At 32.5% G+C, this 26,801-nt stretch overlaps 1 protein-coding gene across 8 annotated transcripts in view; it reads left to right on the forward strand.

Annotated features, from left to right (window-relative positions):
• The window catches only part of Pan3 (poly(A) specific ribonuclease subunit PAN3), a 134,077-nt gene that overhangs the window by 78,468 nt on the left and 28,808 nt on the right, over positions 1-26,801 (forward strand). For 7 of the 8 annotated variants that reach the window (XR_013343257.1, XM_026388357.2, XM_026388360.2 and 4 more), the window contains 3 exons: positions 19,508-19,755; positions 22,121-22,225; positions 24,195-24,252. Coding sequence is in view for 7 of the 8 variants with exons in the window: in XM_026388357.2 (XP_026244142.1) it covers positions 19,508-19,755; positions 22,121-22,225; positions 24,195-24,252 (411 nt within the window). In the remaining variant the exon portion in view is untranslated. Of the gene's footprint in view, positions 1-5,218; positions 5,337-19,507; positions 19,756-22,120; positions 22,226-24,194; positions 24,253-26,801 lie in introns of all 8 variants that reach the window. The other variant, XM_026388362.2, reaches the window with a different exon arrangement.

Genomic DNA, 26,801 nt, shown 5'->3' on the forward strand with positions numbered 1-26,801 from the left:
TATGATTATTATGTAGCTATTTTCCATGTGCATGTGGATGCATAATTTCTGTATAAAAAAGTTGTAGGTAGCAAGAATCCTAAACTAGAATCCAACTTCAGTTCTCCCTTTAACCAGCTAAATGATAATAAAAATTGCCTAATTACCAAGGAATTCATCCTACAGAAATTAAGATACATTGCTTTGTTACCTCTGTCCATTTTTAAATTTATTAATCTTTATATTTTATTTGCTGAGTTAAGTTTTTTTTCTTGTCTGAGCTTTTATGAATTGATGACAACTCTCTGAAAAATGCTTGAATAAGAAGCTTAAAATTTTTTTTGCTTCCTTTTCCTTCACTAGCTTATAAGATCCTGTCATTTGGCTTTCATATAATATTGCTAAACTGATTACTTCTCTCCATTATGTACTGTTCAAGCAGCCCAACTGGTCTACCCTTGCATTTTTTCCCCATATAATAGCAAAAGTAATCTTAAATATAAATCAAATAATTGCTTTCTAATTGTTATTAGAGTACAATCCAAGCCTTCTACTGTGGCTTGCATAATCTGTGTCTTGTATGTTTCTGTAATCTCACTGTCACTCGTTCTCTTAATATATTCGGTTCTGGCCATATTATCAAATAGGTCAAGCTCCTTTTGACTCATTTTCTTTGTGTGTGTTCTATTTGTTCTTCCCATAGCATGGCTGGTTCCTTCTCTTCACATAGATCTTAGCTAAAATGTCATTTATTTAAAAAAACCATAGAAAAAATTTTCCATCACATTACCTTGTTTATTTCCTTTTTAGGAACTTTCATATTCATATAAAATGGGATGGGGAGTTCTCTTTACAGCCACTGGAATATAACTTTCATTGTGATAGGAACCATGTTTAGTTACTTAGTAGATATTTTTTCAAATTAAAATAACAACATTTACAGCAGTTTCCTTTTCCTGATGTTTCCCTTTGTGCAGTTTAGGCTATCTATAGTCAGTCCAAAAATATTAAATCAAAAATTTTAAGAAATAATTTATGAATTTTAAATTACCTACCATAAAGGCTCCCTCTATCTTGTTTGTTTGGACCAGGACGTGGATCATCCCTTTGTCCACCTTATTCATGCGGTGTGTACTACTTGGCTGTCCTGTTTATTCTAGATCACCTGTCTCAGCATTGTACTGTTTGTTCAAGTAACTTCGATTTTACTTAATAATGGCCCCAAAACACAAGCATACCAAATCTGGCAACTTGATTATGCCAAAGAGAGGCTGTGAAGTGCTTTCTTTAAGTAAGAAGACATATGTTTTCAGGAAAGAAAGAATAATCATATGCTGAGGTTGCTAAAATCTGTGGTAAGAATGAGTCTTCCATTTGTGAAATTTTGAAAAAAAAAACCACGCTGATTTTGTTGTTGCATCTTACATTGCAAAAGTTATGGCCACAGTGCTTGAAAACTTACTTTAAATAGAAAAGGCATTGTTTTATAGATTTTGGTACTGTCCTGGTTTCTGGTATCCACTGGGGGGTCTTCAAATGTAACTAAGGGGACACTACTGTACTAGTAAACACTACCAGCTTTCTTTTCTGAATAAATAAGTCTAGATTCTTCCCAGTCTACCTCATGTCAAACCTACTTTACTATCAACTGGAATATCCTATTCTTTAAGGATATGTATGTGAACATGGTCAGTCTTTTCCCTGTCTTTTTGTCTTCTTGGACCTTGCTACATGGAAAACTCCTGTTTCTTGAAATCTTGCCTAGTTTTCATTAATTAAGATCAAATACCTTATTCCATGATACCATTTCTACGTCTCTAGATCTTATTGTCAAATTCTATGCTTTTATAGTATTTTAAAGTATCTCATAAATTTTTTTTTTTAGATTTTTGTCTGTATGTTAGTTTTACATAGGGTAATTTTCTCCTAAAATACTTCTGGAGGCATTTTTATTATTTTGTTCATTTTTGTGATATCACTTAGAGATTTATAGTAAATATTAAAATTGAAAGATTTTAAGCACCTTAAGTATGAGCCCCGGGTTTTATTTCTCAAGTTCCTAGAACTTTGGTCAGTACCTGACCTTATACAGTGGTTCCAGGAAGTTTCCATCTGTTCTAAAGATAGTCACCTGTGTTGATTTAAAAATACAGATTAACCCTGTCCCCATCGAAGACTAACTGAATCAGATTTGAAGTATTTGCCTTTATCTGTGTTTTAAAAAATACCCAAAGGAGATTCTGGTACATACCCCTTTACTTCTAGAGAAATAGTATAAAATGACAGAAATATTGAAGGTTGGTGAGTTTCATCTGATTTGAATGAGGATATACAGGGGAAAAAGTTTCATGGAAAAGGAAATATTTGAGATGGATTTTAAAAGGTGGAGAGGATTTCATTAGAGGCTTTAAACATACAATTGAGAATCCATGAAGTTTGTTGACTTTTTTCCCCCATTTTTTTAACCAATTTAACATAATGAAGAAATATTCTGTCAGTGAAGTTTGAAAAAGTAATGTAATCTGAGTTAGGTAGAGACTGAACAGATCTAAAGAAAATCCCAATTAGGCGTTAAGCATGGTACTGAGCAGAAGGCTGGGAGCTGTTTTTTTTGTTTGTTTTTGTTTTTGTTTTCCTCTGCTGGAATAACCCTTAAAATGCTGATTGTGGGAAAATCCTTGGATTTTGCTTGGAGAAGCTAGGTTAGGGCAGGGCCATTTGCGAACTGGTATTGTGTGTGTATGTTTGACAAAGTATCCTTGGTACCAGTGTATATTGGCTAAATGTCAGCCCTAAGTATCATAATAATACAAGGGTTGATGATCCTCATGTCAGTTTAAATTATAATTATTTAGTTCATGTGGATAGATCTCTTCACAGAACTGTTAGGCTCTTAGTTACTGCTTATGTTTTGTAGTGTTTCTTTTTGATTTGTCTCTTCAAATTAATATTTTTAAGTAATATGAAATAATCCAAGCAGTAGTATTTCATTTTAAAATTAGTTGCTAGGCATGTGGAAAGGTTGGATAGGGGCTAGAACATGGGGGAAATAACAGAAAATGATATAGAGACAAGAGAATTTAAAGTACCTGATACCACCTCAGAATCTTTAACTATTGCCATTATCTTCTCAAAATTTGACACATTGTATTTTGGGGATTTTCAGAAGTGGGGAGAAGAGACTAGTAGTAGAAGAGACTGGAAAGATGTGCTGGAATATAACCTCTCTGTTTATTAGGAACAGGCAACCAAATCTTAAAGATTTAATTACCACTTCTATCCTTAGGGATCTTGTAAATCAGGAATGCCAATAGAACTCTCATGAAGTCTATGTATAACCCCAAATTTTAAATTATACAGCACAGATAATACTGGCATTTACAGAGTCAGGTTTATTACATTAACTCAGAGTTATTAAGTGAGATTAATAGTGCTGTGAAGTATTAGTATTTTGTTAAATACAGTAGCTTGAAATTTGTGGGTGAGTCTCCTTTTCTGTATTTTTTTTTTTTTTTTGCACAGTAACATGAGAATTATGTTTCACATGGATTATTTGTTTCATTTAATCTGAGTACTTGGGCATTTAAATAAAGATTATTGCAGAATCACTATCTTCCAAATAAAGAATCTGTATATATGTACAGGAGTCCAGGAGACTTTAGTTTCAGGTCTTCATTAAGATAACCTAATCCAACACAAATTAAATAAATAATGTTGGTGTTGGTATGTTAAAAAACAAATGCATTATTAATTGGGGCCTGCTTTGTTGATTTAATAAATAAGTGATGGGAAGTAAATAAAAATTTCAAATCAAGCACTTGCTGAAGCTTGAAGCATTTCTGTAAATGCTTCAGTTTTTAAACTACTAGCAAAGAAGGCTTGTTTCTCAGGAGAGACTTTACCAATATTCGGGTTAAGGAAACTGTGAGGCTTTCACCTTTTCTCAGTAGAGATCTCATTTGAACTATAGAATATAGAAAATTATGAGTGTCATTTTCCTATGGGTAGTATGTAATAGCTATCATTCATTGCTCACATACTATGGGAGTCTTGGCTCTTCAGGCCTTTTTTTCCCTGGAATTATGAAAAGCTGGGAAAATGGGGAATTAGCAAGGCATTTAAAAAAAACAAAAACCATTAATCACCAGAATGTCCAGTGCCTATTTCAAATGAGTACAGTTTTCAAGACAATGCATGGTTATTACTGTAAAGTTCTCCACAAATCTGATATCTAAGGCACTGAAGTTATTAGCTGAGTAGCAAGAATTTTCCATATTAGAACTTGGAAATGAGAAGGAAATATTTTTAATTAGGGTGTATTTGACATTTAATTAATTAATGGCATTGATAAATTTTTTAAAAATGTAAAGTTGTACTGGTAGCCTTCATGATTCTGTCTGGGCACAGTCTTGTATGGGAACCCTTTAGAGAAAAGACAAAATGATATTACATTGTTTTGAATTAGCTTAAACTCTTTGGTTTTCTTTCTTTCTTCTAGTTTTGTTTTGTTTTCACCTGCCTTCCCCATCATAGCTTATTTTTTAAAACAAATAACACAACTTATGAAATGGAAAGCCTCCTTTATTTTGTTGTGGTGTATTTTTGAAACTCAAAGGCTGTGCATGTTGATTTATTTGATTTTTGTTTTGTTTTGTTTTGTTGGCTTTAGACATGCTAAGGAAGGCAAATCACTATTTTAAATCTTGAAACAGAATATTACTCTTTAGCCTTTTATTCAAAATATTTTCTCTTAATTACTGAATGAGAACCTTGTATTTAAGGAATGATGTAACACTTCACGAGTTTATTTTTATTAGGCAAAACTACTCTAGACATGTCAGTTGCTTCTGGGTGTAGATGTTTAATTTATCCCACCCCAACACATACACTAGAAAGCAGCTTTTGAAAGATAAACAAAATAAAACAAAATCAGCTTTAGCCTTTAGAATGTTTGTGGTTTATAAGCCCCACATATTTCCTCAGTGAGAAACCATATGATTTGTGTGATAGCTTTTCTCATAATATTCATTAGCTGTTTAACATTCTTGCCTTAACCTAGTGAAAGCTTTAACCAAGAACTGCTTGTGGCATATAGTTGCCAACAGTTTATTGGCTACTTCTGTAGTTGAAAGGAAGTTGAACTATTTTTTTGGACCCAATAAGTTTGTCCTTTCCACTTGGGTGTTGGAAGAGCTTATGAGCAGTAGCTGTTCTGATTTTTGTTGGTTGTTTTCTCTAGGGAACAAGCTACCCTCTGAGTCAGCACTGGACTTGAAGATAAATCCTACAATTCATGAAACTGACTGATTCGACTAAAGGATGGATAGTTTGGGCAGCGTTGGACAGCTCTATGAGGGGTCTGTTTGTTTAACTGAAGGGATTGTTGAGTTCAGCAACATTTAATTCCCCTAAGCCAAGGGGTTGCTGTTGTGAAAACAGGGTTTGTGAAGGAATCAGTTCTGGCAATTAACATCAATATTCTTAATTGACTCTGTTTTCATTTTATCCACCTAACATCATGGAACAATTCTTTAAAGTGTAGAAAGTTTGCTCCTATTTGCCAACTAAAATTTGTATGTCCTGATAGGTCAGCATAGGATTTTTGCAGTTATGAATCTAAGTTACCCTTTTTTCACATGGGGTTATGGACAAATTTTCTCAAGTAAACCTTTTGGCACTTAGAATATTTCATCTTGGTGGCTTGAAACGTCTAGGATTAAATGGGACCTAATTTGATTAGTAAATATTCACCAAATCAGTGAACAGTTTATATCAGCTTATGGCTAATATTATAACATGCTTTTTTGATAATAAATAATTGTCAGATATTAATGAGATAATGATTTTTACCTTTAAACTTTGTAGAATTTTTGTATTAGTATTTGAGGAAATGAGATTTATTATGTTTAATTAAATGATTTCTGTGTGTGTGGAATCTGAGGAATTTTAAAATGCCACAGAAAGAAAAAAATCTTTGTACCTTAATTTTATAGGCCATAATAAACTTTGTAGGGATAGTTTGGATTATCTTTTTGAAGACTTGTAAAAACAAGCAGGGGGACAAATATATTAATTTTAGTTATTTGAAAGACAGTACGATTTAAAATATATAAAAATAATGGGAATTTTACCCAAATTACATAAGTAGATTATTTTAAACATCTTTTAGGCTAAAGATGCAAGTAGTCATCCAACATGCAACTTTGAAAAATTTGGCTTTAAACAAATGAGATTATATATACAATCTACTTTGAATTTATTAGTTGCATGATTATTGTGATCTTCTTAAGCATGGTACTCTTAAGAACAGTTTAAGCCAGTTTTAAGAATTATTTGCAAAGCTGAATTTGATTGAAAAATGAAATTATTATGGGAAAAGTAAAGGCTAGTATTAGCTTTTACTTTCTCATTTTGTTGAAGTTTTTGATGGTGGGGTGATTTGTTTTATATTGTACAATGTGTTTGGGGATTAGATCCACAATTAAAACATACGCATGCTTATATGATTCTTTTCCCAATTTCTATTTGTTTCCATTTAAACTTTCTTTTCTCCCCCCATCCAGTAGCTGAAAAGGAATGGCAAAATGTTCCCAGTTTAAAATAGTCAATATAATATTAACTTTTAAAAATTTTAACTTAATGGCAGTATCTTGAAGAAATATTACTGTTAGTCTCATTGGACAGAAAAATGACCAAAGCCATAATCAAGATATTCCTGGATTCTAAGATAGCATTTCTTAACAAATGTATACCATCAATTTAATATAGCATTTTGGGAAGACAAATTTCAAAATATATATATTTAAGAAAATTTTAGTGAAGTTCAAAACATTTATTTGTATTAATAGGATTCTTCAGAAACACTTAAATTCTAATCCAAGTCTTTTAAGTTAGAAGATCCTCTGAATCATTCTTGTCTATAGCAATTAGCTTCATAGTAGCTTGTTTCTTTTTATAGTACCTCGATCTTTAGGATTGCCACGATAATTTTCAGGCTTTATTGCAGAGTACCAGAAATTTTAGCTAATGTTTAATTTGTTCATATCAGCCTCCTTCAACTTTATTATTTCCGGTTATGTTCAGGAATTTTAACAATTCTTCATTTAATCACATTTTCTCTTTGTACAATAACAATAGTATTTTACAAAGCCATTAATGGTTTAAGTTAAGGTTAAATTCAACATCATGAGGGTTCTACACAAGGCTCTATTAGCACTCAAGAGACATAAATTCCATGTCTCATTACTTTCATTACTGACTAAAAAAATAACTCGAAGTATGTTCAGCCCCAGTTGTACAATTTGTTTAAAAAAAAAAAAAATGAGGAAAAGCTTGGTCTGCTGCTGGTTTAAAAATTGGAAATTTTGAAACATTCTATTCAAACTTTGTCAGATTCATAAATTAGATTTATGTTTTTATTTATATATTTATTATTTATGGATTCTTGTTTTTAATTTTGATATGAAAGATAATTATGAATTTAATTATGACTCTTCTAATGGAGTGATTATTATGGAAGCAAAAATAGCGACTAAGGATTTCTAAATTTAGGTTTTTAAAAATTATATTCTCTAAGATAATAATTATAACTTTAATTTGCTCAAATTTATGTTTAGGGTTACTCAAAAGATAAGCTTACAAGAAATTCATTTGATTGTTGGTAAAATTATTAAGTTCACACAGCTTCTTTATCAATCAAATAACTGTATTATGTAAGGAAAATGCACATTTTAAAACATGGTTTATGTGCTTTTTTTCTCTTAAAACTATTCTTACCACTTTAATATTACTGGGTAGTGTTTTCTCTAATCTTTGTCAGTCTTTAAAAAGGTCCCTTTTTTGATGTTTTATTAGTGTGGGACTGCAGATCAATCCCAGGGTCTTGAGCATGCTAGGCAAACAGTTTATCACTGAGCTATATCTCCAGTTAGTGTTACCTTTTAAAAAGCAATATACAAGACTGGGCTTGTAGCTCATTGGTAGAGTGTTTGACCTAGCACATGTGAGGCAGTGAGTTTGATCCTCAGCACCACATAAAAATAAATTAATCACATAAGTTAAGGTATTTAGGTCCATCTAAAACTTAAAAAAAAAAGTATATACATTTATTTAATTATAACTATCTCCCTGGATACTTTTTGGGTTATTAATTTTGGGATACTTTCCAGAACTAGAATTTCTGTGACAATAGGTGTAAATAATTTTTAAGGTATTGAAATTGAAAATCATTGTTAAGTAGCTGAAATTTTATTCTAAGACTTAACTTGTTTCATTAGTATATATATTTAGGTAATAGAGATACTGGCGAGGTAGTTGATGAAGTGCATAGGTTCATAACCTTCCTATCTGAACTATATTTTATCAGCTGTTTTTTCCAGCAATGGAGTATATACCATTAACATGTAACTCTTTCTAAATGTATAAGGATATAAGGTAGTGGAATACATTCGTTGCCACAACTTAAGGATTTTCTACTTTTTTAAACTTTGGTTTTCTTTCCCCTTTCCCAAGGGATATATTCAGATAAGAAAAATAAAACTTTTGCCTTTGTATTTCTCTATGACAATATTCACTATAGAGCAGAGTTATGAAAAGATGGTGACTAACTAGAGACACTTGGTGATGTCTGTGCAGAAATAAGTTAGCAAGCTGAAGACACTACTATCCTTAAAAAAGCCTGCTTGTTAGTTTGCCTCTCAGATGTTGTCTGAGAAATTAAATCCTGGATGTTTTCCCATGCTGATAAGGGTGGTTTACTGTGCTTTACCTTTGCAAACAATGTGATTTGTGCTGCACACCTTTATTTCCATGAGTTTGGAATTCTGATATGTGCTACACAGAAGGTGCCCATATGACCAGTTCACTATCAAAACCTTGGGTACTGAATCTAATGGGTTTCTCTTAGCAGACAGATTGCAAACATTACTAGGTGCAGAGGGTATTCTATGTGGCCTTTCTGATGAGGAGAGAGCATAGGAAGCTCTCCATGAAGTCCTCTAGAGGCCACTTGTTTCCTTTTTCTTGGCTGTGTACTGTTTACTGTGTTGCAATAATTTATCTTAGACATGAGTGAATGCAAGTATATGTTGTTTTGTGAATTCTAGCAAATTTCTGAACGCGGAGGTGGTCTTGGGGACTTCCAATTATGGATCTTTGTTACTTAATTTTTTACTGAGGAACTTTCAAGATTCTATTGTTAAAGCAGTTTTAAGGTAATCATGAACACAAGGAGTGTTCAGTGCATTTTCTGATGTTTTAATATCTTATTTCAGGAAGTTCTCTTCAATAGAATGCTACCCTGCCTACAGTGTGGTTATATATGAATTGTAAATATCTCCATGGCATCCAGACTTTTTTCCCCTCCCTTTTTGTAGTTCTGGAGATTGAACCTGGAATCATTGTCACTAAAGTATGTCCTCCATCCTTTTTTAAAAATTTGAGAGTCTCACACCAAATTGTCCAGACTGGCTTCAGACTTGCCATTCTTCTACTTTAGCCTCCAGAGTTGCTGGGATTACAGGCATGTGCCACTGTGCCTGACTGCATCCACACTTTTAATGGTAATTACATTGATATACCTTTCTTAAACTCAGTTTTTCCTTCCACTAAGAGCTAGTGGTAGAAATGGGGTAAGAAACTAAACTTGTCTCTGAAGCACTAAAATAGCAAGTGGGGAAGAAGTGCTCTGAAGTTAACTTTGGAGTTGACTTTTTATACCCACCCTTTGATTTAACATCAGGAAAGTCAACATGGAGAATTTATTAATGCTTTAACATGTTTTAAACCCTCTTACAATTTAGGGATGTAAACGCAGTGTGTTTGGAGCTATAACTGTGTGCTGATTGGCTTTAGGGGTGTATTTGTACTAGTAACTTTGTTTTTTTGTATTCCTCAGTATGATTATGTAAGTTTTTAGTATGATTTTTTTTCTCTTGGATAAAGGCCTAAATATTGATCTTCTTGTTAAAAAGATATTGCTTCCTCTATTTGTCCTCAGCTGAAATTCATATGCTCATGATGAGATATTTTGTTAATTTGTAATCTAAACCATTCTCTTAAATATGGTTAGCGACATGTTAATTGTTTTGATTGTTGGAATTTTGTTAAAATTTTAGCATAACCCTAGGTTTACCCTGGCTGCAGTGACCTGGAAAGAGTAATGTTAGAATAATAAGACATACTCTTTCAGAAGAATGTGCTTTACTCCAGATTCTTTCACATTTTTCTATTTTATAGTGATGAGTTGATTCACGTTCACCTTTAAATAGAAATGACTGACGTGGGTGTCACTTAATAGCTTGACCACTTACTTTTTTTTTTTTATTCCCAGCTTCTTCTTATAGTCAGTACTTCAAGTGATGACATTTGGTAATTCAATGATTATAGCTATTGACATTTAGTATTTTGGTTGTTGGTGCCAGTGAAGAAAAAAATTCACCTTTATATCCATTTCTTTTCAGCAAAATTATTTTGTGCTGACAGTGTGCCTTATATGCAGATGGGAATACAGAATTTAGACACAAATCTTCCCTGCAAATAGATAAGAACAACAAAACAATGGGAATCATTTTCAAGTATAGGTATCAAGAAAATGTTGAGTAAGAAGATAATTCAGAACAAATTAGACTTTACTGTGATGTTATAGTTTAGAGAATTTGGTGTTGGCAAGGAGAGCTATTAACAGTGTACTCAGGAGAAAGCAGCTTAGGAGATACATAAATACATGAAAGAAGCCGTGTCCTCAGGGAAGTTGTCGAAGACTTCAGAAAATTTAAGGGAAATCTTCATCTATACAATATTGTCTTCATATTTGTGAATGTGGGTTCCATCTCTCCACAACTTTTTTTTCAAGTTGTCTTTAATATATTAACTTAAAACTTTCAATGAAGTTTTATTTTCTGTGTTCTGATCTTATACATATTTTATTAGATTGATTCTTAAATGCTGTATAGTATTTGCTGGTATCATAATTGGTTTCTTTTAAAGTAAAAAATTTCTATTTGATTATTTCTAGTATCTATATGTGGTTAACTTTTATATTTTTGTGCTTTGATAACTTTTATTTCTAAGATTTTGTGAATTCTTATTTTTACTCAGTTTTCTACAAATGATAGTTTTATTTCTCCCCTTGCAATAGTTTGTTCTGTTGTCTTCTGGCTAGGATGGTGTTATAGAGAAGTAGTCATAGTTGACATTTTTCTCTTATTCCTGGTTGTAAAAGGAATGTTCTTAATGTTTTCCAACTTTGGATGATCTACATTCTGCAATCTTAGATGCCTTTGTTTCTGAGAGGACAATCTTTTTAATTCTTTGAAGAAAATATATTTTTTTAGTTTGTAGGTGGACACAATAGCTTTATTTTATTTTTATATGGTGCTGAGGATCAAATCCAGTGCCTCATGCATGCCAGGTGAGCACTTTACCACTGAGCTCCAGCCCAGAAAATATTACTTGTGTTATATTCTGGAATGGATTCTAAAATAACCTTAAAAGTCATTCATGAGACATCTGTCTATTCAGTGATTCCTGATAGGCAACAATTATGAACAAGATGGAATTTCCAGTTCAGTGGTGTTCCCAATTTTCATTTCTCATTTTTTAAAATTTCTTCATTTGAATTTTTAAGTTATCATTACAGTAAAGTTTTAGCTCATAGGTATTGCTAAATTGTCTAAAAAGATGTCAAGCATGTGATGGTATTTATGTCAATCACCTTTTTAATTATTGTCTAAACTTTTTAAATCTATGCCTATCTGACACCAGTGATATACTAGTTTTAATTTGCGTCTCTTTGTCAATACAAAAGCATCTTCATATGTTTCAGGCATTTGTTTTTCTGTAAACTGGCTGGTTGTATAATCTGTCCATTTTTCCATTGGTTGTTATTTTCTTAATGGCTTTAAGAACTATATATTATGCAGAATAGTCTTTTTATTAAGTACTGCAAATATATTTTTTTGCTCTGTAGAAATTTTGTTTTTTGAAAATGTTTAAATGATGAACAGTTATTTTTTTAAAATTTAGATTTGTGTGGTTCTAACAATATTATATTTTTAAAATAGTCTTCTGAGAGCTTTTTCATTTTAATCGCTTAAAAATTCAATCTGAATATTCATGTGAAATTTATGTAGGTGTGATAATGAAAAGGAGATTCACTTTTGTTTATTTTTTTTAAATAAATAACTATAACTTTATTTTTTTAAGCACCAGGGATTTAACATTGGAGCGCTATACAACTGAGCCATACCCCCAGCTTTTCTATTTTGAGACAGGGTCTCACTGAGTTGCTGAGGCTGGCCTCAAACTTGTGATCCTCCTGCATTAGCCTCCTGAGTTGCTGGGATTACAGGCATGTGCCACCATGCCTGGCTACATCTTTATTTATTCTGTTATTTTGTGATGCCTCGAGTTGAGAATTGTCACTTTTGGCTATTGAGTAGTCCGTCTTCTCCCCTGAAGTTTAAAGTACCACCTTTATCTTTTATTTATTTGTTCATATATATTTGAGATTGATTTGGGTATCCTTAATCTATTGCATTGATCTACTATTCATATGAGCTCCCATCAGACATCTTTATTACTATAGTTTTAATTGCTTTTTAATATCTAATTAGTGGTAATACTCTTCATTTTTTTCTCCTTTATATTTTGTCTTCCTAATATTTTGCTTCTTTTTCTTTTTGTGTGTGTGTGTAAAATTACTGTTCTCAGTCTTTTTCCACAGAAATATAATTAGTTTGGCTAGTTTTTTAAAATTTCTGTTTTATTGAACTAGCATTGTATTTTTAGATTAGTTTAAGTACGTTAAACTAACGTACTTAAGTTGACATGTGCATAAGAGGTAAGTATAGATATTTATTTTCCTCTGTTCAAGTTAATTTTTATTTTTATGAGTAGAGTTTAATGTTTTCATCTTGCTCATTTCTAGTTAATTTTATGTTCAGACATTTTATCTTTTTATTGCTAATTAATGAAAATGGGTTTTGTGTGTGTGTGTGTGTGTGTGTGTGTGTGTATGTTTTGTTTCATTGCCCTCTGTCTCTCTATTGGGTTAATGCAGTGTTTTTGACCACCTCTTTTCTATCCCCCAGCAATAATTTGAATATCAGTTAATTTCATTGAGGTGTAATTTCACTTATCATAAAATTCATCCTTTAAAAGTGTATAATTTACCTGGAGATGTAGCTCAGTGATAAAAAGCTTGCCTATGATGTTCAAGGCCCTGTGTTGATCCCTAGCATGGTTTTTAAAAAAGAAGAAGTAACAGCAGCAAGTGATCAAAAAGTATATAGTTAAGTAGCCATGTGCTCTGATGCATACTTATAATTCCAGCTACTAGGAGGCTAAGGCAGGAGGATCATGACAACTCAGCAAGACTTTTAAAAAAAAATAAGGACTGGGGATGTAACTAAGTGGCACAGTGCACCTCGGTGCAGTCCTACAGCGTATCACCAAAAAGAAAAAAAATGAAGAAGTCGAAGACATTTCATGTAAATAGAATCATATAGTCACATAATATGTGGTGTTTTGTGTTTTATCTTCTTTCACTTTATGTTTTCATGGTTCTTCCATGATGTAGCATATGTCATTTCCTCCCCTTATAGGGGTGAATAATGTTCCACTATGCAGATAATATATTTTGTTTACCTGTTTTTCAGTCGATAGACTTTGGGTTATTTCTACTTTTTGACAGTTTCGCAAAACGATACTGTAAAGGTCTGTGTACAAGATTTTGTGTGGAAGTAGATTTTTACTTCCATTTGGTAATATGCCTAGTAGTTGAAGTTCTGGTTGTATGGTAACTCTTTGTTTAACAATTTGAGGAACTGCTAAACTGCTTTCAAGGCAACCCGTACCATTTTACATTTCTGCCAGCAGCATATGAGAGTTCTAGTTTCTCTTCACTGATGCTTATTATTAGCCATGTTTTTGATCATGGCCATCTTGTTGGGTATGAAATGGTATGTCACTGTGTTTTTTTATTTTTCATTGCTTTTTCACCTTCCGGATAGCTTCTTTTGAAGTACAAAAAGTGTTAAATTTTGATGAAGCCCAGTGCTGGGAGTGAACCCAGAGGATTGCACATGCTAGGCCAGTGCCTAACCACTAAGCTATACCCCCAGTCTCAATAAAAGAACTTTTAATGACTTTGAGCCTTTCTGCCCTTTTTCATTATGATAGTTATCTAGAATTTTAGCTACACTTGAACTGTAACCTATTTCAGACTAACAGTTCTTGTTTACTGTCAGTGCTTATTCAGATTTGCCCACATTCTTACATTGCATGCCCTTTTAGGAGGGAATTTTTTTTATCGATGTTGATTATTAAATTGTTTTTCACCATGGAAATATGAATGATGAACTCCCCAAGAGTCTTTATTCACTACCCACCCCTTATAGAGTATATATAAATCTCAGGATGAAGGTTACCTTCTTTTCTTATTTGGTGTTGCTGATGGAATTTTCTGTTAATATAATTATTTTTCTTTTTTCCTTCCTTCATCTTCCTCCTCCTCCCTCTCCTTTTTTTTTTTTTTTTAAAAAAAAGATTTTTCTCTTTCTTGGGAGCTTTTAAGAGTTTTTCTCTATCTTTTGCCTTGTCCCAGTTTCACATCAGTCAGTTAGTAGTTTATTTTTACCTATTCAGCTCAAAACTCTTGCTCAGGATTTTTGGTAAGGATTTCTTTGGTAAACTCATTCTTGAGAATCACAATCTGTTCTCTTTGAATATTGCATCTTCAGTATTTTTTGTTTTTTCCCCCTGGGTATTTACCTTCTCACTCTGCCTTTTGTGTCTTTTAACCACTCTTTCATATTTTTTAAGTATTATTTCTAGGTAGTTTTCTTAACTCCCTGTGATATACAGTTTCTTTTTGATCACGTCTAGTTTGCTGTGTAATTCATCTGTTGAAGGGTTTTCCCTTTAACATTTTTGTGTATAATTCTTCATTCTTAAAAGCCTGGTTTTAAAAAAATATTTATTTTTTAGTTATAGGTGAATACAATATCTTTATTTTATATTTATATGGTGCTGAGGATCGAACCCAGTGCCTCATGCATGCTAGGCGAGCACTGTACCTCTGAGCCATAAGCCCAACCCCTTAAAGCCCTAGTTTAAAAACAACTATGTTATTCTTTTGTGAGGTTTGGTGCTTCTTTCATGTCATTAATTATTTTAGTAGTAATTATATTTTATAATGTTTTTTAAAATGATTCTGTTATCTGAAGTTCTTTCTGCATAGGGTACTAATTCTTAAGTATGTTGTGTATGCTGATTTTTATTTTTGAGTTTTTATAAGTGGGATTATTTTGTTGGGAGGGTTCCTAAATGCTCTGGATTTCTGAAAGTGTTCATCAAAGGAGTTGGTGTTTGCTTCATCCAATACATTTTATATTACTTTCCCTATTGGCATTACTGTAACATGGAGAGGTGTGGGAGTTTTCTCTTCCATATCTGTGTATGGAATGGACATGGGGTTGCCTTTTCACTTATTTAATTTTTAATTGACATAATTGTTTTTCATATTTATGACATAAAGAATAATACCTGTATACAATGTATAATGATCAGATCAGGGTAATTAGCACTTCCATTTCCTAAACACCCCAGTCTGCCAACCTTCTTCCTTTTTCTCTCTCCTATGAGAAATTTTTGTCCAGTTTGGTTCAGCTGATAGGTAGAAATTTTCTGGTCCTACATTCACTGGTGATGGTGCATATTTGTTTCACTTTTCATGTTTTGAGTCAAGGATCCATTTCTTATGCTCATGTGAGCATTAAATCCTGGTCTTTAGAGACTGTGTCTGACCAAGGTTGTTATTCTCCAAACCTCTTGGCTACGTATTTTGCTTAATTTTTTATGCTCTTGGGAGTTTTGTTGTCATTTTAATCTCAGCTGTATTTTAAAAGTTAGTGTGTTGTATTTTATGTTGAAGTGCTATATGTTGATAACATTTGTAGGGGTGGAGAGAGGGCGTTTATGTTAGTTCAGTCTCTCATTTTTCAGAAATTGAATTGTATTTAGGAAGAGTGTTGGTTAATATATGTTAATTTTGTAATCATTTGCTTTAATGAGTTTTGTCAATATTTACAAGAGTCTTCTGTGGTTTCTCTTGGGATTTCCAGAAATAGAATTATACCTAAAAACAGTGACACTTTTGCTTCATAAATTGCCTTGAAACTGGAATTATAAACCTAGGGATACCTCACTGAGCTACATTTCCCAGCCCTGTTTATTTTTTATTTTGAGGCAGAGTCTCACTAAGTTGATAGGCCTGTCCCTGAATTTAGGATCCTTATGTCTCAGCCTACCAAATGAATCACCGGGATTGCAGGCATGTGCCACCGTACCTGGTTTGAAATTTCTAAAATCTCATTTCCTTATTTTGTTAATTACTCTGGTTAATTTCTCTAGTGGATATCCCTGCATTTTTCCTCCCTTTTATTTGATTTGGGTACTTTTAAGAAGCATTCTTCAAATATCCTAAAGCAATTAGTATAATATTTGTGACTTAAATATCTCAATTTGCATTTTCACTTAAGAAGTTGAATGGCAATAATTATATGTGATGTCACCAAAATTTCTGATGAAGAATGATATACACCATTATTGATAGAAAACCTTCAGTTTTATTATATCAAATGGATTCCTGAAACCCTTTCAGGAGAATATTCCTGTGGCCAAGCATTGGGTAAAATGCAGTAGAAGATGTAATTTTAATTAAAAATTTTGAATTTTGAATCAGATTCCCTTGACTTAGTAGAATCTGTTCATTTTAATTCAGCACCCTTATTTTTAACTATTTGTTTCTGAATTGTGGTTCTGTTTCTTCATGGTATTTATAACTCAAGTCTTTTAAGTACGTAATAATGAATACATTATGGTGTTGTTGTCATAGTATTGAATACAGAATACCTTTCTCCAAACAGATATGTGGATATTTTCATTCAGTTCTTTAACACATTTGTTAATATACAGGTGATACAAAGTTGTGTCTTTTGTGGTGAGATTTGGTGTTTCAGTAATTTAGTGGTTAATTTCATTTCTGTCTTCCTATAGAAATTAAATATCCTCTTATCCTTATGGATAGTGATGCTTACTATTGAACATATTTTCTGAATGAACTCGATTTAGCCTCAGTTCATATATGTGAACTCAAATTTCAGTGTTATAATTTTGTATTAAAATAACTTCACAAAATTAAAATTCTTAAGAGAAATCTTGATACTGTATAGTATAATTTTCATCATTCATGCATTTTCTTATCTGACTAAAGAAACACTGAGTGTGGTGTTGCATACCTGTAGTCCCTGCTTCTGTGGAGGATAAAGTAGAATGGTCTCTTGAGCCCACCACTTCAAGACTAGCCTGGGAAAGAGACCTTGTCACAAAGAAAATGTCCACCCTAATATAATCAACCTTAGAATACTTGTTTTCAAACAAGAGATTCTACCTTTTACCTGAATTAGATAATTAACATAGGATCATAATGTTTCCCATCACTCTTTCCTGTACCTTCCCCTCCCTGAATAGCTTAAATAATCACACTAATAAAATGTGTTATGGATCCCTTTTATATTCATTGTTAAAGGGAATTGGGCAACCTTGCATATTGACTAAAAGCACCAACTGTAGGATTAGACCTGAGTTTAAAATCTCAGTTCTCTAGTTTACTGAGCTATATTTGTGCTTAAAATAATTCTTTTGGTCTTTAAGTTAGTTTCCTCCTCTAAGAAAAGAATATGATATACCTACTTCACAGGGTAGTAGTGAGGATTAATTTACTAATGCATGTGAAACACTTGGATTTGTGCCTTACACAGGGAAAGTATTCAAGAGTTGTAGCCATGCTTGTTGCTGTTACTTAATGTACAGATAGTATACAAACTCTTTCATCATTGGTTGACTATCAGAACAGAAACTAAAAAAACCCAGCTGTGGAACAGTTAAAAAATAAAAAATAGGCTTACACATTTATGTAACCTGATTTCTTCATAAATAGTGATTTTTAAAAGAGTTACATGTTTTAGAGTTTCTCTTACAATACAGGAAGACATGCTTGAGAATTCCTGACCTATTTTAATGTAAATGCAGTAGATATTGAGTTATAGCAGCAGGGAGTACTAGATGTGAATTTAGAGACTTGGGTTTAAGTCCTGGCTTGGCTGTTGACTTTGTATATATGTTCTTGGCTAAATAACATAGTTTTCCTACATATAAATTCTGATCTGTGATATTTATAACCTACCTGCCTCACCTATTAATTTAGTTGCTCAGAAAGTCAGATAAAATAATTATGTTGAGTTTCTTTAGAAAGGGCAAGACTATCCAGCAAAAAGATATGTTATCTCAGTTTTCAGCTTATTTTTGTTCACTTGCATGTTTTCTCAAAACAATAACTGATGTCATGAATGATATGAATTATTAGAAATTGAAACTCAAATCCCTATTAATCCTAATTCTGTAACCAAGACATTTTCAGAACTTTTTTCTTGTATTGTAAAGTGGCTTATTATTCAGACTTTTAGACTTTCCCCAAGAGTCAGAAATCAGTTCCTAGATAAGCTCATTTTCTTGGAAAGCATAATTGTAGATTTAGATTGCTAGTCTCTGCTCAGAACTGATGACCTCTCTTAAGCCTTTAATTAGGTATCTGGCTTAAATTAATTTACATTTCATCTGCACTTCTGCATGTGGTTTGCTGTTTATTAATTTCTATGTGAGTGTTTTCCGAAGTCATTTTATGTCTTTTACATGTGACTTGGTCTTGTTTTTTCAGTTAGCTTGGAATCTCCTGAGGGGCAAAGACATTTGTCCTTTCCTTTTCTCCACAACAGATTGATGAGATTTTGTTGATTGTGGTTGAGTAAAATTTTGACTGGAATGGTGCTGTCAGTTGGCCCTATCTTCAAAGAGTATGCAATTTTCAGTTCAGTGTTATGCTTATTTAGAATTAAAGACAAAAAAAGACATCAAAACAGTATGCTGCTTAAATAAAGAAAATGTCATATTTGAACCATACAGTTCAACTTAGTCTTTTTTTTTAAAAAAAAAAAAAACAATTTTGTTAATTGTATTTGGCTAAAATAAATTTAATAGATCTTTACTAGGTAATTTGAATTTTTAATGCCATAATATTGTTTTGGAATGTGGCATTTGTACTAATAATCATGGTAAAGAGTCCATTCTGGTATTTCTACTCTTCCGTTAAGTTAATTCATTAAAATTTTAGTGATTTTTGCCATTGAAGTTTCTGATGTAAACTTTCCTATGGAGGAGGCTATTCCTGTAATGAAATTGCCAATTTATTTGGGAAACACTGCATTGAGAAAACAGACTTTTTTGCATTTGCTTTAATCAGAACATTCCCAAACCAAAACAAGATAAAATTATTTTATTTATCTTTTTACTTAAAATTTGCTAAAGATGATATTTCTTCCAAATGAATATTTGCATAGTTTTTCAGATTTTGTTTTTTCCCTAGAACCAATTACTGTTCCACTAAGAAACTTTTTTACATCTTCCTCAGGAATGTCATTGTCTGCTGGATCTTCCCCTCTTCATTCCCCCAAGATTACTCCACATACTTCTCCTGCTCCCAGAAGAAGAAGTCACACTCCAAATCCAGCAAGTTATATGGTGCCTTCTAGTGCCTCTACACCTGTTAATAATGCTGTTTCTCAGACTCCATCTTCTGGTCAGGTGATCCAGAAGGAAACTGTTGGTGGGACCACTTACTTCTATACGGACACAACTCCAGCACCTTTGACTGGAATGGTATGTCTGCAGTAAGGAGGGAGTTGTAATACTCTTAGGAAAGTTCATGAGGGGATTTTATCCCCCATCCCCCACTCATCTTTATTAAGATACGAAAAAGCATTTCATTTTCTATTCAGTCTTCTCATCTTTTCAAATAAATCTGGTTCTGCCTAATAACTCTTGTTTTAATCAGATGTTAGTTCTGCCTAATAAATCTGGCTTTAATCAGATGTTAGTTTATATTTACACTTTATTGTACTTCATGGCATGTTTTGCGTACAGGGTTACCTGGTATTTGTGGTATCTAGAGTTGATGTTTATTGACTTGTTTATGGGTACTGTGTAGATTTACCTCTAGGAAGAAGGTAAGGTATCTGCCATAAGTGGATGGCATCTTATCAGTTGTTACTGAAAACAAAACTAATGATCAGTTCTTGCCTCAGATGAGGCAGTAATTTTAATAGCTAGATCTCTGGATAGTGGAATGACACATGGTTCTAAGATTTACAATATGGGTCATTTCTAAGAAGGGAGAAGATTCAAACTGAAGGGAGCATTGATTCTGGATAAGGAAAGAGCTACTAAAAGATTCGTGATAGAGAAAAGAATCATAAAACAAATAGGAAGAGAGAGACCTAGAAGAAACATGCATAAAAAGACCAAGAGAAGAACAACATACCCAGAAGGACACATTTCTTCTCAGAGTGAATTAGTGCTGTCAGAATGGAGGGAGAAAGAACAGGAATGAGAGGAGCAGGAAGAGAGTGGTGAGGCTGGGAGGAGAAAAAGCATTGTCATGTTACATGAATTGTAACTTCATTATATTGTCCAATAAAGAAAAATTAACTGAAGGGAAAACAGTAGATGAAGAGCTCAAGAGTAATAGAACCAGATTCCACTAAAATAATGGAAGCTGATTTAAATCATAGACATTTAACAGTCAGATGATGGGTTTATGAAAAGCATATTTGTATTTCAGTAAGCAGATTTTGATTCCCCCAGATTAGCAATTTATTTCTTTAAGATAATTTGAGTGAAAAGAGAACAGAGTTCTTTTTTTTTTTTAAGAACCTAGTTTTGACACTCCTGAATTTTTATAGTTCTGAGTCAGTTTCCCCAATTATAAAATGAGAATAGTAATATATCAAGCCACCTTATGAGGATTAAATGTGAAAACATGTATAAAAGTAGTTGTAAATCATATAAAATGCTTAAAAATAATAGTTGTGTGAGGGTTTTGGGTTTTTGTTTGTTTGTTTGTTTGTTTTTCATTAGAAATCCTTTAAAAGTTATCACAGAACAGCTCCCCAAATAGAAGTTTGAATAAGTAAAGATTCCACAGTGGTTTACCCTGTTTTGGGTGTATTTTATTTTGTAGTTATTTACATTTTTATTATATTTTATCATATTTGTAGAAAGAAGAAATTTGTATAGAGGTTCTTTTTTCACAAAACTATCTGCTATTTTTAAAGAGATTAACTATGACAGATTTTATGATGTTTTTCCCCTTCAAGCCATTCTTTAAAATATGCTTATAACAAGCCTGAGGTAGTTAAGCCAAACTATGCTATCTGATAAAAGGAAACCAAAGCAAGAAAAAAGGTATTATTTTCTCTGCAGTTACAGGTTAAAGGAAACCTTACAGAGATATTGCAAAACCACCTTCTAATTGTAATTCAGAGCAGAATAATTATCTGAGGATGCCAGAAAACAACTGAATTTATTTTTTTTTAAAGAAACGAATCTTCTAGTTAAAAGGATGAGGTGGCCCTGGGTGTGGTGGCACACAGCTGTAATTCAGAGGATCTCAAGTTGCCAATCTAACAACTTAGTGAGACCTTGTCTCAAAATAAAAAATAAAAAGTAGTTCAGGGATAGAGCACCCCTGGATTCAATCCTCAGTACTAAGGTTTGGGTTGGGGGAAGAAGAGAGACAAAAGAAAAGCTATAAGGAAAAAGAGACACAGAGCTACTTTGACCTTCTCATTGGAGTTTAAATGTTATTATTTCTGAAGAAATATTTTCTCATTTACTTTTTAAAATGGATTTTTGAAATATAGTTTATTCAGGGGCTGGGATTGTGGCTCAGTGGTAGAGTGCTTGCCTAGCACAGGTGGGACCCAGATTCGATCCCCAACATCACATAAAAATAAAGGCATTGTGTTGTGTCCATCTACACCTAAAAAATAAAAAAATAAATGTAGTTTATTCAGAAAGAATTCTGTTAATTGCTATTCTCTGAGGTGTTTAATTCACTGTATTTAAAGTTTTAAAATGTATCAAAATTTAGTATTCATGTAAATATTAACTTTTATCGTCAATAATAAAACTTAACATTTGAGAAAAATTGATGATTATTATTTCCCTCACATACCTTTTTTAGGTATTTCCAAACTACCATATTTATCCTCCAACTGCACCTCACGTTGCGTATATGCAACCAAAAGCAAATGCACCTTCCTTCTTCATGGCTGATGAACTCCGACAGGTATGCTTTCAGAATTTGTAGAACTAATGAGTGCTTAATATACTTTTGTGAAGAAAAGAAAAATGAACAGATCAGACTATATAATCACATATGCTGTTCTAACACAAATAGGATTTAGAATTTATAAATTTTATTTAAGAACACCTGGTTTAGTTTGAGTCCATCCCATTTATTAACTCTTGATTTTAATTCTTACGCCAAAGGAGTCTTATTAAGGAAGTTCGGGCCTTATCCCACATGATAGAGATTAGGGCCTACTTTTTCTTTTATTAGACGCAGGGTCTCTGGTTTTATTCCTAAGTCCTTGATCCATTTTTGAGTTGAGTTTTGTGCATGTGGAGAGCCTACATCTTGGGAGCAAATCTTTACCCCTCACACATCAAATAGAGCACTAATCTCTAGGATATATAAATGACTCAAAAAACTAAGTACTAAAAAAACAAATAACCCAATGAAGAAATGGGCCATGGACCTGAACAGACACTTCTCAGAAGATGATATAAAATCAATCAACAATTATGAAAAAATGTTCATCATCACTTGCAATTAGAGAAATGCAAATCAAAATCACTCTTAAGATTTCATCTCACTCCAGTCAGAGTGGCAGCTATTATGAAGACAAACAACAATAAGTGTTGGCGAAGATGTGGGGAAAAGGGAACAGTCATACACTGCTGGTGGAACTGCAAATTGGTGCAGCCAATATGGAAAGCAATATGGAGATTCCTTGGAAAATTGGGAATGGAACCACCATTTGACTCAGCTGTTCCTCTCCTCGGTCTATACCCAAAGGATTTAAAAACAGCATACTACAGGGAAACAGCCACAATGTTTATAGCAGCACAGTTCATAATAGCTAAACTGTGGAACCAACCTAGATACCCTTCAACAGATGAATGGATAAAAAAAAAAATTTGGCATATATACACAATGGAATGTTAGTCAGCAATAAAAGAAAATAAAATCATGACATTTACACGTAAATGGATGGAATTAGAGAATATAATGCTAAGTGAAGTTAGCCAATCCCAAAAAACAAATGCCAAATTTTATATATATATATGGAGGCTGGTTCATAGTGGGATAGGGAGTGGGAGCATGGGAGGAATAGACGAACTCTAGATAGAGCAGAGGGGTTGGAGGGGAGAGAGGGGGCATGGGGTTATAAATGATGGTAGATTGTGATGATCATTATTATCCAAAATACATGTATGAAGACAGGAATTGGAGTGAGTATACTTTGTATACAACCAGAGATATGAAAAATGGTGTTCTATATATGTAATAAGAATTGTAATGCATTCTGCTGTCATTTAAAAAAAGAACACCTGTTTTGAGAAAATTTAAAATAATTGTATTTTAGAACAAAACAGAATAACTATTTTAATGGGCTACCTTCATATCCTTTATATTGAATGGGTATTTGATATATATAACTTAAATAGTCTCTAATGTTTAATCAACACCTTGGCTGTAGGTATAGGTTGAAAGTAAACAGTTTGCCCCAGAAAAAAAGCTTCATTTTAAAAAATCAATATTTTTTTAATGTAGGTTTTATAAAATAATCTAGTGTTTTATTTTTTAGTAAACAGCTAGATCAATATTATAAGTAGAATTTTATTTTACATTCAGTTACTCAAAAATATTTTTGCTTCACAGAATTAAGTTGTACCAGTATAGTGATTTTAGAATGAATTATTGACTGTCTTAGTAGTCAACCTTCAGTTTTCAGCACCAGATTGGCTTCATTTGTGGGGTATAACCTAGCTGTTTAAATCCAGATTTAACTCTATAGATAGGTCTATCTAGGACTGGAATTTAGATATTTTAACATTGAGAAATACTGTTTTATCAGTATTAAGAAGTACACATAACAGAAAAATTATTACTTAGGTTATTTAGTTATAATAGGAAGTCTAGACTTGATAGGCTGTGCTTAAATATCAATATACTTATTTACTTTTCTTAGGAGCTGATCAACAGACATTTAATAACAATGGCTCAAATCGATCAAGCAGATATGCCAGGTAAAATACATATTGCTTCATCCTTCCTTTTAAAGTCTATTTGAATTCTTACATAATACTACATGTTTTTATGGATTAATAAGAAGCATTCCAAGATGCTACTGATCATCTAGGTTATTTCAATTAGTTCTACATTTCACAATATTCTAGTTTATTTAAATAAATAGTTAATTTTAGGATACACTAGTACATCATTGTCTTGGGAAATTAAAGTATAGCTTCTTAAACATAAGGAGAAGGTAATTATTATTATTTCTAAGACTACAGTGTGCCAATTAATGATTACATGTTTTACTTTATTCCTCTGAAAAATTCTGTGGCATGTTATTTTCATCTCCATTTTATGTATGAGGAAAATTGAAATCGACAGATTAAATAATTAATTGACCTAGAGGACCAAAGAATAAATGGCTGACTAAGTCAGGATTTAAACCTAGTTTTTTTATACTGTACTGTTAATGTTTCTCAATGTGCTAAAATATCTTTCCCTGGCTTACTTATTCTGTAAAAATTAAATATGACATAATGTAACAAAACTTCATAAATAATGTAGTGGGAATGTATTTGCTGCCAATTCAGCATAGACTAGTGTGTGTTAACTTGATTCCTAATTAAAAGGAGTCTGGCGACTGGGTCATAAGACTGATCTTTCCACTTTGGATGAGCAGAAAACTTAATGATCTCTGAAAGTTTTTCAGGTTGTATTTGAGGCCTTAGCCAGGGCAAAAATGGACAAAGAAAAAGAAATTGGAGGCATATGATTAGAAAAAAGAAGAAAACAAAAACCAACAAAACCCTCACAAACCCTCACAAAATAACAAGTAGAAAGAAAAAATTAAGCCAAAAAAAATTGCAAAGGAAAAAATATACCTGTTACATATAGACCATATAACTGTAATTAGACATTATTTGCAGTAACAGAATTCAGTGATATTGTCATGGGAATATTACATAGCAGTTAAAATGAGGAAAGTATACTCACAAGGAACAATGTAAAAGAATTTCAGTAATATTATAATAAGTTAAAAAGTGAGATGCAAGAGACTACATACAACATACCCTCTTATAAAGTTAAATAACTAAAAGTAATATATTTTTGTATGTGCATATGTATATATATACATATACAATATGTTTTGAGGAATTTATAGAGATGTTATAAAATTATATAAAAAATAGAAGGAGGGCTGGGGTTGTGGCTCAGCGGTAGAGCACTTGCCTTGCAGGTGTGAGGCACTGGGTTTGATTCTCAGCACCACATAAAAATAAATAAATAAAATAAAGGTATTGTGTCCATCTACAAATAAAAAAAAATATTTTAAAAATTTTTTTGAAAAAGAGAGAAGGAAGGCAGAGATTGGTAGAGAGGACCATATGGTTAAATTATGTTAACATGAAGAAGGCCTGAGGTTTTTTTGGTTGCCAAATTGGAGATGCTTACTACATTATTAAGAATACTTAAGGGCTGGGGTTGTGGCTGAATGGTAGAGCGCTTGCCTAACATGAGTTAGGCACTGGGTTCTATCTTTAGCACCACGTAAAATAAATAAAAGGTATTGTGTCTATCTGCAACTAAAATACACACACACACACACACACACACACACACACACACACCCCTACCTGTATTTACTTATATAAAAGAATAATTAAATAAAAGCATCCCATGTGTAGACATGATTTGAGTATCATAAACTAAAAGTTATGGTTAATCTAGTCCCATGCACCGTGTTCAAATGCAGTTTAATAAATGATTTGCTTTGTCACTTCCTTAACTCTGATTTTTTTCATTTTCTCATTAACTATTTGACTAACCTTTATTAATGTTTGGGTCATGATGTCCTTTTTGTTTACGTTTTCTAGTTTATACTTCATACTTCTGTCAGTTGATACTTTTCAACTCTGAAGTCATAATCTGTTTCTCATACATCAATCAGTGGGTCTCTCAACCAGGAATGATTTCACCCCCTCAGGATTTCTGGCAATGTCTGAAATATTTTTTGTTGTAACCACTAAAAGCAAGGTGCTACTGGCATCTAGTGGATAGAGGACTGGGGTACTGCTAAACATCCTACAAAGTATAATATCATTTCCCACAATAAAAAATTATCCACCTTAAGATGTAAATAGTTCTAAGGTTGTAGAACCCTGAATTGTAAATTTTATATTTTCAATATCTTATCTAGTCTGTCATTATCTATGTCCTTTGAGGAAAAGAAACTAAAATTTTACGTTTTTATTCATTAGTTTTAAAGTATTTAAGAAATTGTGCTCCAAACTAAAGTTGAATACAGCTCTGTTATTTGTAATCCTCATAATTTTCTTCTTAGATTTTACCTCTATGTTGCTTTTCTTATAATAATAATTGTAGGGCCTAATAGTGATCTGGTGGTCTTTGTTCATGACTTATTATGCATATGTGTTATATTGGACTGAAAACAAAGAAGACTAGAACAACAGTAAATAATCCTGTCTTTAAAATCCAGTGTCCCTTCATTTTAAAAGCTGAATAAACTGAGGAATATACCTCAGCATAATAAAGTCCATAT

This window comes from Urocitellus parryii, chromosome 2, assembly GCF_045843805.1.
Source record: "Urocitellus parryii isolate mUroPar1 chromosome 2, mUroPar1.hap1, whole genome shotgun sequence".
In the NCBI taxonomy this organism is placed as follows: domain Eukaryota; kingdom Metazoa; phylum Chordata; class Mammalia; order Rodentia; family Sciuridae; genus Urocitellus; species Urocitellus parryii.